General features: G+C 42.1%; 1 protein-coding gene across 6 annotated transcripts in view; it reads left to right on the top strand.

Annotated features, from left to right (window-relative positions):
• The window catches only part of PHF21B (PHD finger protein 21B), a 93744-nt gene that overhangs the window by 63894 nt on the left and 14471 nt on the right, over nt 1-15379 (top strand). For all 6 annotated transcript variants that reach the window (XM_069763331.1, XM_069763332.1, XM_069763330.1 and 3 more), the window contains exons 3-7: nt 1582-1674; nt 7176-7520; nt 8280-8402; nt 8604-8655; nt 12049-12125. In XM_069763331.1, coding sequence (XP_069619432.1) covers nt 1582-1674; nt 7176-7520; nt 8280-8402; nt 8604-8655; nt 12049-12125 — 690 coding nt within the window. The remainder of the gene's footprint in view (nt 1-1581; nt 1675-7175; nt 7521-8279; nt 8403-8603; nt 8656-12048; nt 12126-15379) is intronic.

Here is a 15379-nt window from a genome sequence, read left to right on the forward strand (position 1 = left end):
CAGCTCACCTCCTCCTCCTGTACAATGACTGATAACACCTCTATATACAGTAGATAACACAGGATCTATCATTCACAATAGGTGATATCACAGCTCACCTCCTCCTCCTGTATAATGACGGATAAACACCTCTATATACAGTAGATAACACAGGATCCACCATTCACAATAGATGTCACAGCTCACCTCCTCCTCCTCCTGTACAATGACTGATAACACCTCTATGTACAGTAGATAACACAGGATCCACCATTCACAATAGGTGATGTCACAGCTCACCTCCTCCTCCTGTACAATGACTGATCACACCTCTATATACAGTAGATATCATAGGATCCACCATTCGAAATAGGTGATGTCACAGCTCCCCTATTCCCCCTCCCTTCACAATGAATTTTGCACATGCTCATTAGATGCTTCAATACAGCCGATAGGGGAGGAGTCTGTTCATTGTGGCTAATGTGCATGTGTGTTTCCTCAACAACAAGAAGTTAGCATCTGAAATCTTCCCAGTGGCCCTGTGAGAATTACAAGATATCTAATTTTTATTACAAATTGTGATATGGTGAAAAAAAAAAGCAAAAATAAAAATACGTTCAACAAAAAATCACATTTAAACAATAGATCATTTTCTGACGACACATTCCTCTTAATGGTTTCATCCGTATTCAAGGCTATAAGGTTTTGTAAAAATAGTAGTTTTCAAGTATCTTATAGATTATATTGCCAGAACCAAGAACTCACACTCCAATGTACCCCAGGCCATGCCCTGACCATAGACACCCATAATTAGGCATTTTCCCCCTTTTTCTGGGAATCCTGGCTGTCTCGCTATATTTGTGACCTTTGGGAGGAATGTGTACGTGTCCACTGCTGTTACCAGTAGATACAGATGCAGCAGGGACCTACCTATTTTTTGAGAAAACTACAGTTTGGCCTATTTATCAAAAATGTCAGTGGTTTTGCAATTGTGCAGCGATGTCCTGTGGCTGACATTTCTAAGCTCTGCAAATGGAGGATAGAAACATTAATGTACTGGAGTCTGACAAAATCCCTAACATCATTACCCTCCCCACCTCTTAGAGACAAGAAAAGGTAATCTATTACTTTTTCATCCATGAAATTTCTATTGCATCTACAATTCCAGGAGAATCCTCAAACTCTCGGCTGAGGAATAATTGGTTTTATAAAGTGAAAAGGGTATTGAAAGTGGTCGACTGTTTTAGAAAACACATTATGAAATCCCTTTTAGGGAATTCGGAGTTATTACGTGAGGTTCAGCAACCTCATTTATTGCCCAGTTAGGCTACAAAGAGAGTATTTTGCTTTGGAGGACTCGGTGTAATGCTTCATTTTTCCTGCGGGGGTGCTGCAAGGAAATGAAACACTTTATATCAGAATCCTAAACATGTCACAGCTGATTCCTGGATGTCCTTGATAACATAGCAATCATTTTTAACACTGGAAACCCCTTTAACAATCATTATATTTTTTAAGGTTGTATTTTTCTTTTATGTGGTATTTCCAAAATTAGGAAAACTTTGACTGATGAAATGTTCTCTCTTGTTTTTCTTTTTACAGACATTGGGCACCATAACTGCAGTGCCAATTAAAGTCCCTCAGGTCAGCTCCTTGCACAGATTGGCAGGACATGGACCAGCAGTGCTACCTCAGGTAAATACATTGCTCACTTATTGTCTTAGTTTATTTTTTTTTTTATAGAAGTGATCTCCTAATGCCAGGGAGGTCAACTTTATCTTTGATAAGCCCAAACTATCAAGTATCAAGTCAGTTAAATAGGTTGACATCCTGTTTTCTATAGATAATGTATTAGCTTTGCTGTATGGACTGGAACAGAATGAGCAGAGCCATCTCATTTTCATTATAAAGTGGTTGAGGTAACAATAATTGCGTTCATTGTTGAAGGTCTAGATAAAGCAGGATGGCAACACTATATACAAGAATAAGGCTTTGTGCACAGCTCCCCATGTGTTAGACTCATCAGGTGAGGTGGATCCTCCAAATCCAAGGTCCTGGTGAGCACATGGCCCACAGGCATTGGTGCAGCAGCTAGTAGCACTCTGAAAACGGACAGCTGAGGGATTGTAAAGCGCAGGTAGACAGGTGGAATGCTGTAAACTGCAGGCAAGCAAGTGGGATGCTGGACGCCGCTGGCAGGCGGGAGACATCCAGGAGACCACAGACACATAGCTGGATGACGTCCCGAAGACCGCAGGCTAGCAGAATGCAGGGATCTGCATGCAGGCGGGAAACGTACAAGAGACTGCAGGCAGGTGAGAGGCATCCAAGAGATCGCAGGCAGGCAGATGGGATACCAGAAACTGATGGCAGAAGATAGACATCCAGGACTCCTCAGACAGGTAGGCGGACGACGTCCAGGAGACCGCAGGCAGGCCGGCAAGATGCATGGAATTGCGTTCAGGCGGGAGACATCCAGGAGACTGCAAGCAGGTGGGAGACATCCAAGAGATCGCAGGCTGGTGGGAGACATTCAAGAGACTGCAGGCAGGGGGGGATACCAGAAACTTCTGGCAGGCAGGAGACATCTAGGAGACCACAGACAGGTAGGTGGATGACATCCAGAAGACCGCAGGCAAGCCAGCGGATTGCAGGGAACTGCATGCAGGCAGGAGACATCCAAGAGATTGCAGGCAGGCAGATGGGATACCAGAAACTGCTGGCAGGTGGTAGACATCCAGCAGACCACAGACAGGTAGGCGGACAACGTCCAGGAGACTGCAGGCAGGCTGGCGAGATACATGGAATTGCATGCAGGCGGGAGACATCCAGGAGACCGTAAGCTGGTGAGAGACATCCAAGAATCCGCAGGCAGGTGGGAGACATTCAAGAGACTGCAGGCAGGTGGGATTCCAGAAACTGCTGGCAGGTGGTAGGCGTCCAGGAGACCACATGCAGGTAGGTGGAAGACATCCAGGAGATTGCAGACAGCAGCTAAACAGATTGAGGTGTACAGAGCAAGCCAGCGTCTTAGCAATACTGAACTCTTAATACCAAGACACAGGTGTGTGTCTTGGTGAGTCTTATATAGGCCCGGGTGGATGCTCACCTGGGATCACGTTGGGCCATCTGCAAAGCCCGATGTGGAGCAGAACAGGGTCTAGCAGACCAAGGTGAGGGAAGCAAAGCCTGGATCCAGGACAGGTGCATGGCACCATCACTGCCTGCTCTTCGGGGGAGGGCCTAGGTAGTCCTCCATCACTTCCTGTAGATTAATCTCTGAGATCTTTCTGTCAATGGACTCCTGTTAATTTTGGTTGCCGTATAGCGCGCACATTCTGCTGCACACTTGGAGGACATACTTTTCCCTAGAGTGTTCCCTTAATTACATGTAAATTTCTATTTTTAAACCAGCTTCAAGGTGGAGTTTCTCTTTAAGTCTAATTCTGATCATTGCGCCAAAGTGAGAAAAAAAAAGCACAGATATGATGAATTTGTTAAGTTCTTGGCCACTATCAGCTTTTTTTCCCCATCCAAATGATATTCCTGAGATGAGAGATTATATGCTCATTGGTTCACTGTCAGCGCGAGCTGCGGCACAGAGGTGAAGCGCTAAACTCCCCCCCGTCCCTGTATAATTGCTAGGTGTATTCCATTAGAATTCAAATTAACGCGTATAGACAATTATTACTTTCGCTCCTCGTTTAAGCAGTCAGCCACTTATTCAGATTCACAAGGACGAGAGCTGCAAGCATTTTAATGACAAGCTTGCCAACACTGCAAATGTCTCGAACAAAGACAGTGCCTTAATCAAGAATTAACAACTTAAGACCAATGCGGCAACAACTAGCAACCGCAGCGCTGAACTGTGGATTAGCCATTAGTATTTCCTCGATGCGTAGTAATTAGTATTAAAGAAATTAATATTATAGAAAAGAATATTCATTTCGGAGTAGGGATGAGCAAATTGACTAAAGGCAAATCAGAATTTTTTTACGGGACCCCTTTAAAGGGGTTGTCTATGATTAGACCCCCATAGCCTCCCCATGTCCTTGATGAGACTCCCATAGCCTCCCCATGTCCATGATGAGACCCCCACAGCCTTCTCATGTCCATGATGAGACCCCCATAGCCTCCCCATGTCCATGATGAGACCCCCATAGCCTCCCCATGTCCATGATGAGACCCCCATAGCCTCCCCATGTCCATTATGAGACCCCCATAGCCTCCCCATGTCCATGATGAGACCCCCATAGCCTCCCCATGTCCATGATGAGACCCCCATAGCCTCCCCATGTCCATGATGAGACCCCAATAGGCTTCCCATGTCCATGATGAGATGCCCATAGCCTCCCCATATCCATGATGAGACCCCCCATAGCCTCCCCATATCCATGATGAGACCCCCATAGCCTCCCCATATCCATGATGAGACCCCCATAGCCTCCCCATGTCCATGATGAGACCTCCATAGCCTCCCCATATCCATGATGAGACCCCCATAGCCTCCCCATATCCATGATGAGACCCCCATAGCCTCCCCATATCCATGATGAGACCCCCATAGCCTCCCCATGTCCATGATGAGACCTCCATAGCCTCTCCATGTCCATGATGAGACCTCCATAGCCTCCCCATATCCATGATGAGACCCCCATAGCCTCCCCATGTCCATGAGACCCCCATAGCCTCTCCATGTCCATGATGAGACCCCCATAGCCTCCCCATGTCCATGATGAGACCCCCATAGCCTCCCCATATCCATGATGAGACCCCCATAGCCTCCCCATGTCCATGATGAGACCCCCATAGCCTCCCCATATCCATGATGAGACCCCCATAGCCTCCCCATGTCCATTATGAGACCTCCGTAGCCTCTCCATGTCCATGATGAGACCCCCATAGCCTGCCCATGTCCATGATGAGACCCCCACAGCCTTCCCATGTCCATGATGAGACCCCCATAGCCTCCCCATGTCCATGATGAGACCCCCATAGTTTCCCCGTGTCCATGATGAGACCCCCATAGTCTCCCCATGTCCATGATGAGACCTCCATAGCCTCCCCATGTCCATGATGAGACCTCCATAGCCTCCCCATGTCCATGATGATCCCTCCATAGCCTCACCATGTCCATGATGAGACCCCCATAGTCTCCCCATGTCCATGATGAGACCTCCATAGCCTCACCATGTGCAGCTAAACATCCCATACACATAAATATGGATTCCCTTTAAATCAAACCTTTTTCTGGCTCTAGGGTAACATGCTGCAGCAGGAGCTCTGCCTCATTGTTTCGCCTGCAGTAGGAAGACACCTTGTGCACTAAACCCCACCCATTTAGTAAAGCCATACCCTAGTTATCTACGTAAAAATGGATAAAATAAGAAAAAATAATAATTTCTGTGCCTTCCGCAAGATTTGAACAAAATTACAGACAAACACCATGGAGGCTTTTTCTTCAGTTTACATTTCTCACTTATTTCTAGGCCCGCTGTTCCTTTAATTATACCGCGGAGACTAAATGTCCTAAATTCTGTTTATTACTTATAGATGTTGTTTTTTTCCTATTCCACATCCCGGTGTCCTATAAAAATCCTGTTAGTAAATCTATAAATTATAATGGATGACTGATTTTATTTTTAATTGTATGCTCCAGGATTACCCCCTATGAGGAAAATGAGAATTATTTTCCAAGATTACGCTACTTAATGTTTAGCGATCACATTTTTTCTACGTTTGGTACTAAATGATATTTGGCCACATGTTTATGTTTCTCGCTCAATATTTGAACATTTTTTACTATAATTTGCGGAAAATTACTGTTTTCATACCAAAAAAAAAATTACTGTTTTTATACCATTTTGCCCTTAACTTGAGGAAAATAATTATCTTTAGTAAAGGTTGGAAAAATATTCAGCTGTTGTACATTACAAATGACTATTTGTAGCTGTTATGGCATGCTGAGACTTACAGTACAAGTCGTGTCTTGTATGCATTGCTATATAGTGTGTAGAATGTTTTTGTTTTTTTCAAGAGGACTTGTTACCAGGTGACAATTGTCCAGTTTTTCCCCTTTCTTTTATTCCCGCTGCTCTACTGAGTGTTCTACTTTTTCATTTTTTCAAATCCACCTCACGGTTTCAAAGATATGATCCTTTTTATTTAGGGCATCCAACGTTGCACGAGATCCTCTGCATAATTACCCAGGTAGCCACTCCCCCATAGTAAAAACCATAAAATGATCACTAAATAAAAATGACCATATCTCTGAAACTGTATAGCAAATTATAAAAAGAACAGAAAAAAATGAATTATCTGAGGAGCAGTGAGAATAAAACAACAAAAAATGGCCATTTTTGTGCTGATGACATGTCCTCTTTAACACCTTAAAAATAAAAATTTAAATAGAACTTATAACCTGGTAGAAAGTGTCCAGTTTTCGCTCTTATTTTAATCCCCCTGTTCCCCTGAGTATTCTTTTTTTTATTTTTATTTTTTTAAATCTGCCACAGTTTCAGAGATTCGGGCCTTTTTATTTACGCCTACTTTTTATGGTCTTAGCGAAGGAGGCGTGGCTCACGGATAATAATGTAGAGCAGTCTAAAGACACGCCCCAGAGGACCCTATAAGCCACACCCTTTTTGTAAAGATCATAAAAATTATCCCAAAATAAAAAGGCCCATATCTCTGGAACCATAAAGCAGATTTAAAAAAAAGAAAAACAGAATACTCAGGGGAGCAACGGGAATAAAAGAAGAGCAAAAAACTGGTCAGTTTTGATTTGGTCACAGGTCATAAATAAAGAGTATTTGTTAAAAATTTGTGAATGAGTGTTTTTGGCTTTTTAACATAAGAGAATTAGTTATAACTCAAACCAGTCCTCTGTTCTGGTGGACCACATAGAGAATGAAACAAGGGTGGGGCTATGACAACCATGTCAATTCTAGAAGCAATGGAATGAAACTGAAAGGGAGAAGATACAGATTAGATATTAGAAAACGAGAGGTGGTGAGTTCTCCTTCAATGGAGGTCTTCAAACAGAGGCTGGACAGACATCTGTTTGAGATGGTTTAGTGATTCTTGCACTGAGAAGAGGTTTGGACACGATGACCTTCGTCCCCTCCACCTCTTAGATTCTATGATTCTATGATTAAACATTTTATAAATAATGGTGTTTTGGTGTTTTATCACAGGTTAGGCCAAAGACTCTGATTCCAGAAAGCCTTCCCATCTCCCCCTGCAGAGACCAGACTTTGAAACAACCCCCTACATTTCAAAAGGCCACAGTGGTCAGTATCAAAAACCCCAGTCCAGCCCTTCCCACTGCCAACAATACCGTCAGCCACCTCCAGACATCCAAAGGCCAATTTCAGAGCTCATCGGATACAGCAATTTCTTCGCCTCTAAGCAGCGGAGGTGTGGCCTACGCCATTATATCCACCTCGCCGAGCAATGCAAACCCCATTAACACCAGCAACGTTTCTGTGGTGAATGACAGCATCAAAGTTCAACCTCTCCTAATCAGCGCCGATAGCAAGGTAGGTTCAAAGAGTTGGTCCCCTTCCCTGTCTGTCATGGTTCCTCCAGTTCCCTTTGGGTGGCAATAACCTGTGCAGGACACCTCTGTTATGGAGCATTTGTCCAAGAATGCAGAGGCTGAAAAAGTCTAGATCATTTATGATTGTGTGGCAAAGCCTGGTTTCATGTAGGGTCATTAGAATCTTTTTCATGGGATTTCCACTGCCCCAACCTATTTTGGTGGAGGACTTATGAAGGGTAACTATCCTGCGACATGTTCGCAGAGCTTTCCTCCCATGTTCCTCAGCTTGCATTTGCAGCATTGCCGAATACTGTATATGAGTTACTATGGATGGTCTTTATTTGAGATCTTCAAGCCAACCTTCAACTAGATCAAGTCTACTACTATGAGTTCTGGACATCTTTTGAATGGCCATAGGTATCTTGAGTAATGGGTGGAAAATAAACCATTACGTCATCATCTCGCTCAAAGTTCTTGAAATATGAGCCATTGGCCAATTAACAGCCCATCTTTCTCCACTTTGAGCTTACTTAAGTGGAACTCACATAATGGCTAAAGTTGATTTTCATAAACAAAGATAAGTGCAGGTCAATGGCCTTCCAATCTCAAGGTCTTCGGCACACTGGCAGAAGTAGTTTTGCAACAACTGGCGCGCCATAGGTTGGAGGCCAAGGAGACTACATGAACGTTCTCCACCATTATCACCCAAGTTCTTTACTAAGCTCAGGAACCCAAGAAGGTATCATATGTGTTTTAGGTAATCATAATACAACCTCAAGTTCAGAGCCAACCAGAGATCAAGAAAGAGATTAAGAAACCTTGTGAAGAACCTCCTCAGAGACCCCCAGCTGCCAAAAAGAAAAAGGAAGAAAATCCTGAGGTAAGATTTGGGCTTGGTTCTCAGTGTTAAAGATGTCTTGATTTCACCTGTGGTGGCGCCGCAGGGTAATTGAACACTTGTTGACAGATTCCTCTTCAGATTAAAACTGGTTGCTTTCCCAATAACGGGATTTGAGTCTTTGTTTTAGTTTTTTTTTCATTTGTGTTCGCGTCAGTCTTTGATAACTCTTTTTCTCCCCAGAAAATCGCCTTCATGGTATCACTAGGCCTTGTTACGACAGAACATCTTGAAGGTGAGCAGTATTATATTTTTTTAAAGTCATTTATTGGTTCTGTTTACAAAAAATAATAATCAGGTGACCACCAATATGACCACACAGTTATCAATCTTAATATTGACATTTTAGAGACATCTTAGCCCACTCAATTCCATCTAGGGTCACCTCCAACTCCACCCAGTACCTTCCTTTTATGGGTAGGTTTTATGTGAACCCAACCACTTTCTGATCGGGACATACCAAAATTTGCTGGAACTTTTTTTTTAAATCATGGCAGTCTCACCAAATCTGGGACTGTTGGCAAGTATGTGACCACCATCACAAAACCTAACATGGATATCAAAGCAGCTTTCCGAGACCTGGTTAAAAGAAATATGGACAGTCATGCTAGAGAAGAATATATTTTACTGTATAGCCAGATATCGCTACTCACGGACCTGAAGAACATGTGTTATGCAAAAAGCCTAAAGCGGCAAACGTTAAATGAGTTAAAGGGGTTGACCACCACTAAAAAAGCATACTCGCCTTATCAATTCTCTGCCACTCATCTTCCAGGGCTGCCCGGGTGCCCAACTGTTTTTTGTGCTTCCTTTTCGAGATGGACAGACATGTGACAACTGCAGCCAATCAGTGGCCGCAGTGGTGCCCAGTGATTGGCTGTAGCAGTCACATGTCTGTAAGGCAGATACAGGATGCCATGTGACCAATGTGTCATCACTGTGTCCATAAGCTCATGAGGCAGGAAGAGGAAGCATGGAAGACCAGAGGGGAATGTGTGCAGTGGTAGAAGAGGATAGATCAGTAGGATAAGTAGGATATATTTTATTTTTCACCAAAAATCAAAAAAATCCCCTTCAAGTCCACAGATGTAGCGCACTGAGGCTTGAGACACGTGGAACGTGTGGTCTTCCTAATGGTCGAAGTCTAAGAAATCAGATAAGCTTAGCCGTCATTGTCCTGAAATGTAAATCCAACACTGGATGTATCGTTGAGAATCTAGACACACGAGGAAAGTCATCTAGGAGGCATCAGATACCTGTACATGGCTAATGGCGCTCCCCATCTGCTGCAGACAAAGGCAGAGACAGCGTGGATCATTACCTGGGGAGCCATTAATGACAACTTTACACACTTTTAATGAACGTTACTCTTCAAACTAAAAAGAAAACTCACACAAAAAAAAATGCGAAACGCGTTAATCTGCAGTAAATGGTATTAACTCCCAGCGCATTCCTCCAGCGGCAGCTGCAAAGTGACATCTGCATTCCCATCGTAATAAAAATTATCCACCATTTCCATTAGTAGCTCTTTAGCACCATGTTCTCCTAATACAGCAGATACATCCCACAATCTCCCGCTATAATACACTCTTTACCACGCTTCATTTCATTAGCATAATGTATACGCATATATCAATCCCTTTCCGCATTCGTTACAGGTTTGATGCATTTGCTCATTTAGAATTTTTTTGCCGACGGTTGAACTTTTTTTATTTTCCGTGTATGAAATCATGAGGCTTTATCACGCTGATTACTTGCGGACAGGGGCGTAGCTATAGGGGGTTCATAAATAGCTGTCGCACCTTGCATATGATGAGGGGGCCCGAAGGCCTTTCTGTCACATAAGAAGGGACTGGTAATCTATACGGTACATGGTGTCCAATGAATGGTGTTGACGGAAGGAAGAACGTTCCTCTTTGTCGTCATCTACTGGATGATTCCGGAGCTGCTGTAAGGAGTGGGGGAAGGGAACTGACAACAGCTTGGGGCACATTTCTTATGTTTAAGCCAGACCTGACAACTTACTTCAATATCGTTACTGCATTCAGGTAACATAATAGGTGGTAACAGGGTCCCGATTTTGGTGACATTCTGGCCATCTTACCCAATTCATGGCCATCTTAGCCAATTCATGGCCTTCTTAGCCAATTCGAGGCTGACTCTCTATAAGCCAAATCCCCCCAAATATCAGATTTTTCAGATTCTGAAATTTTAGGGTCAATTCATAACTACTTCGATACCTAATGTCCTAAATTTGCTGGGTCAATCTTGACTTTTCGGAATTGGAGGCAGGACCAAAGGCGGGACTAGAACGTCATTAAATTGCCAACACCAAGGCTGGTAACTATGGAGGGTGACGGGTGGAAATTAATTTCTGTAAGGCGTATTCCCCCTTTTTTACCTAATTTTCCAGGGTCCTAGACAGCAGTATCTCCTGAGGTTCCTGCCTATAATACCGACTCATCGGAACGCCTTATGCTAATCTATGAAGTCTGTCCATATTGCATGAGTTCCAAAGGTCATTGTGACCCCTGCTTACGAACAACTTTGCAAATGTAGCCTCATCTACATGTAACTCCTGAGAAAATGCCCACTAGCCTGAGAGACTATACAGTTTTTAAATTTTAGCTAGCGTTTTATTGTACTTTTTATTTGCTTCTTTTTTGTCCGTATTTTTATAGAATTTTTTATTTGCCCCTTTTTAGTTATTTTTTTTGTGTGTATTTTTTAACTTCTTTTTTATCTATATTTTTATTGAATTTCTTTATTTGTACCCCTTTTTAGTTTTTTTGTGCACCGTATATTGTATTTGTGTCTTTTTTATCTGTTTTATTGAATTACTTTTTTTTGCCCTTTTAGTTATTTTTAAGTGTACTTTTTATTTACTTCTTTTTCATCTTTTTTTACTGATTTTTTTTTACTATTTTTAGTTACTTTTTAGTGTACTTTTATTCACTTCTTCTTCATCTATGTTTTTACTCATTTTCTTTACCTCTTTTTAGTGCTTTTTTATTTAATTCTTTTTTTAGCTACGTTTTTATTGAATTTCTTTTTTTGCCGTTTTTAGTTGTTTTTTTTAGTGTACTTTTTATTTACTTCTTTTTTAATCTATGTTTTTAATGAATGTCTTTTTCGCCTCTTTAGTTATTTTTTATTTGCTTCTTTTTTATCTATTTTTTTAACGTAATTTTCATTTGCTTCTTTTTTTATTAAACTTTATTGTATTTTTCATTTGATTTTATGTCTATAGTTTACTTGTCCTTTTTATTTGTTTTCTTTTCTATTTATGTTCGTCTTGTCTTTTTTAGTTGTTTACTATTTATGTTTTTCTTATCTTTTTTTGTTGTTTTCATTTCTATTTCTGTTTTTGTTTATTTCTTTTCTTCTCCAGTTATGTTTTTCTTGTGTTTTCTGTCTTGCTTGTGGGCATTATAAGCCTCTCTTCTATACACAGGCCCTCTTCTACTATTTTCTATTTAACTCTGACCCGATCCGGCCACATTTCACTCCACTTCAACTTCTTTTTTTCCTTCAAATCATCGCTTTTAGTACCAAGAAGTGTAACATGTATCCCTGCCCTTGACTTCTTATAGAGAATACTAATGTAAATGTGTTTCCACGGTTACAGAGATCCAAAGCAAACGTCACGAGAGGAAGAGGAGAAGTACGGCCAATCCGGCCTACAGCGGCCTCCTGGAACCAGAGGTATGGCCGACCCCTGCCGTCGTAACAATAAAAACTTTACGCGTCCCAGTTCACTTAAATCGAGGGGGGTGGGGGTGAATAGATGAAATGTATTCAGTGCAATCCTCGACCGGTGACAGAATAGTGGGGGGTGGGGATGGAAATGGATTGTATGATCCGCTCATGCATATTCAGAGCCCCGAGCAAAAGAAAAAAACGGGGGAGGGGGACACGGACTTTTGACATTTGGAAAATAAATTGGCAAATGAATGAAAGCCAATGTAATTGCTTTGTGTTTTGTGACAGTCAGCTATGATGTATAATGGTCGGCGTAGTTTATATTCCGTACCAGAAGGATTACCGCACGTAGCTATTTTACCCCTCCCCCCCCCCCCTTGAAAATGCTGAATAATCAGATTGAACATTTCTATCAGAAGGGACAGAGGATCAAAACTTGTATGCGCTAAAAAAAAACATAAAATCGTTGATGAGTAAGCAGCGAGAAGTGCTGAGCCGACAAACGAGTGAGGGGTCTGGAGACATTGCTGTGCAAATAGAGATGATTTCCTTGTATTCTGTAGACATAGACTGAGCTCTATGTTCACGCGCTACGTTTTTTTCTGCCTTTTTTTTTTTTTTTGCTACTTTTTATTTTTACTGCGTTTTTGTTGTCTCTTGTGCACGCTGATAAAGTTTAACGTCCCCTAAAAAATCATGATGCAACTTCCTTAAGGTTTTTGCACCAAAAACTCGCCAAAACCTGATACCTGTGTTTTTTTGCTGCTTTTTTTTTTTTGCACTTACTCATTGCTTTTTATGGGTGAAAAAATGCTGCAAAAACGCTGAAAGAAGGGACACACAGCAGTTTTCCTAATCAGTCGGGAAGAAAAAAAAAACAATTTGTGTGCAGGAGATTTCTGAAATCACATAGACTTAGGCTACGTTCACATTAGCGTTTTGCGGTGCTGCGTCGGCGACGCAACGCACAACGCATGCAAAAACGCATGCAAAACGCAGCTTTTTGTGAAGCATGCGTTCATTTTTTTATGATTTTTGGTGCAGAAAAAACTGCATCATGCAGCGATTTCTGTTGCGCGAAAAAAACGCATGTGTCACAAAACGCAGCACAACGCATGTCCATGCGCCCCTCATGTTAAATACAGGGGCGCATGGCGCATGCGTCGCCGCGGCTGCGCCCGACGCAGCACCACAAAACGCTAATGTGAACGTAGCCTTAGCTGGTACTGTAAAACGCAGCTGAAAAGTAGTATAAAAAACGCAGCAAAAACGCAAAACGTGTGAACACTATGATACTCTTCTACCAGTAAACCATTAGGTCAGTTTTTTGTGTGTTTTTTTTCCCAGTTTTTATTTTTTCAAAAATGTAGTTAAAAAAAAAATCTTGTTGAGTCTTTTTTTTTTTTTTATTCTTTCTTTCCAAAAACATATAAAACCCCATTGAGTTCAGTCAGTTTTTGTAGCTCTTTTTTCCCCCAAAACATTTTAAAAAATATATACCGTATATGAAAAAAAAAAGTCTGTCTTTTTTTGTACTTAGGGCAGCATGGTGGCTCATTTGGCTAGCTTGTTTAATGAATGATTAGATTGTACTACTCATTAGCACTCTTCATAGGGGCCTACCAGTGGATTCTCCTGTTCTCCAGTGGGCCAGTCCAAGCCTGCATACATGTATTGTATGTACAGTACAGACCAAAAGTTTGGACACACCTTCTCATTTAAAGATTTTTCTGTATTTTCATGACTATGAAAATTGTACATTCACACTGAAGACATCAAAGCTATGAATTAACACATGTGGAATTATATACTTAACAAAAAAGTGTGAAACAACTGAAATTATGTCTTATATTCTAGGTTCTTCAAAGTAGCCACCTTTTGCTTTGATGACTGCTTTGCACACTCTTGGCATTTTCTTGATGAGCTTCAAGAGGTAGTCACCGGGAATGGTTTTCACTTCACAGGTGTGCCCTGTCAGGTTTAAGAAGTGGGATTTGTTGCCTTATAAATGTTGTTGGGACCATCAGGTGTGTTGTGCAGAAGTCTGGTGGATACACAGCTGATGGTCCTACTGAATAGACTGTTAGAATTTGTATTATGGCAAGAAAAAAGCAGCTAAGTAAAGAAAAACGAGTGGCCATCATTACTTTAAGAAATGAAGGTTAGTCAGTCCGAAAAATTGGGAAAACTTTGAAAGTGTCCCCAAGTGCAGTGGCAAAACCCATCAAGTGCTACAAAGAAACTGGCTCACATGAGGACCGCCCCAGGAAAGGAAGACCAAGAGTCACCTCTGCTTCTGAGGATAAGTTTATCCGAGTCACCAGCCTCAGAAATCGCAGGTTAACAGCAGCTCAGATTAGAGACCAGGTCAATGCCACACAGAGTTCTAGCAGCAGACACATCTCTACAACTGCTAAGAGGAGACTTTGTGCAGCAGGCCTTCATGGTAAAATAGCTGCTAGGAAACCACTGCTAAGGACAGGCAACAAGCAGAAGAGACTTGTTTGGGCTAAAGAACACAAGGAATGGACATTTGACCAGTGGAAATCTGTGCTTTGGTCTGAGGAGTCCAAATTTGAGATCTTTGGTTCCAACCATCGTGTCTTTGTGCGACGCAGAAAAGGTGAACGGATGGACTCTACATTCCTGGTTCCCACCGTGAAGCATGGAGGAGGAGGTGTGATGGTGTGGGGGGGCTTTACTGGTGACACTGTTGGGGACTTATTCACAATTGAAGGCATACTGAACCAGCATGGCTACCACAGCATCTTGCAGCAGCATGCTATTCCATCCGGTTTGCGTTTAGTTGGACCATCATTTATTTTTCAACAGGACAATGACCCCAAACACACTTCCAGGCTGTGTAAGGGCTATTTGACCAAGAAGGAGAGTGATGGGGTGCTACGCCAGATGACCTGGCCTCCACAGTCACCAGACCTGAACCCAATCGAGATGGTTTGGGGTGAGCTGGACCGCAGAGTGAAGGCAAAAGGGCCAACAAGTGCTAAGCATCTCTGGGAACTCCTTCAAGATTGTTGGAAGGCCATTCCTGGTGACTACCTCTTGAAGCTCATCAAGAGAATGCCAAGAGTGTGCAAAGCAGTCATCAAAGCAAAAGGTGGCTACTTTGAATAACCTAGAATATAAGACATATTTTCAGTTGTTTCACACTTTTTTGTTAAGTATATAATTCCACATGTGATAATTCATAGTTTTGATGCCTTCAGTGTGAATGTACAATTTTCGTAGTCATGAAA

This window comes from Ranitomeya imitator, chromosome 4 (genome assembly GCF_032444005.1).
Source record: "Ranitomeya imitator isolate aRanImi1 chromosome 4, aRanImi1.pri, whole genome shotgun sequence".
In the NCBI taxonomy this organism is placed as follows: Eukaryota; Metazoa; Chordata; class Amphibia; order Anura; family Dendrobatidae; genus Ranitomeya; species Ranitomeya imitator.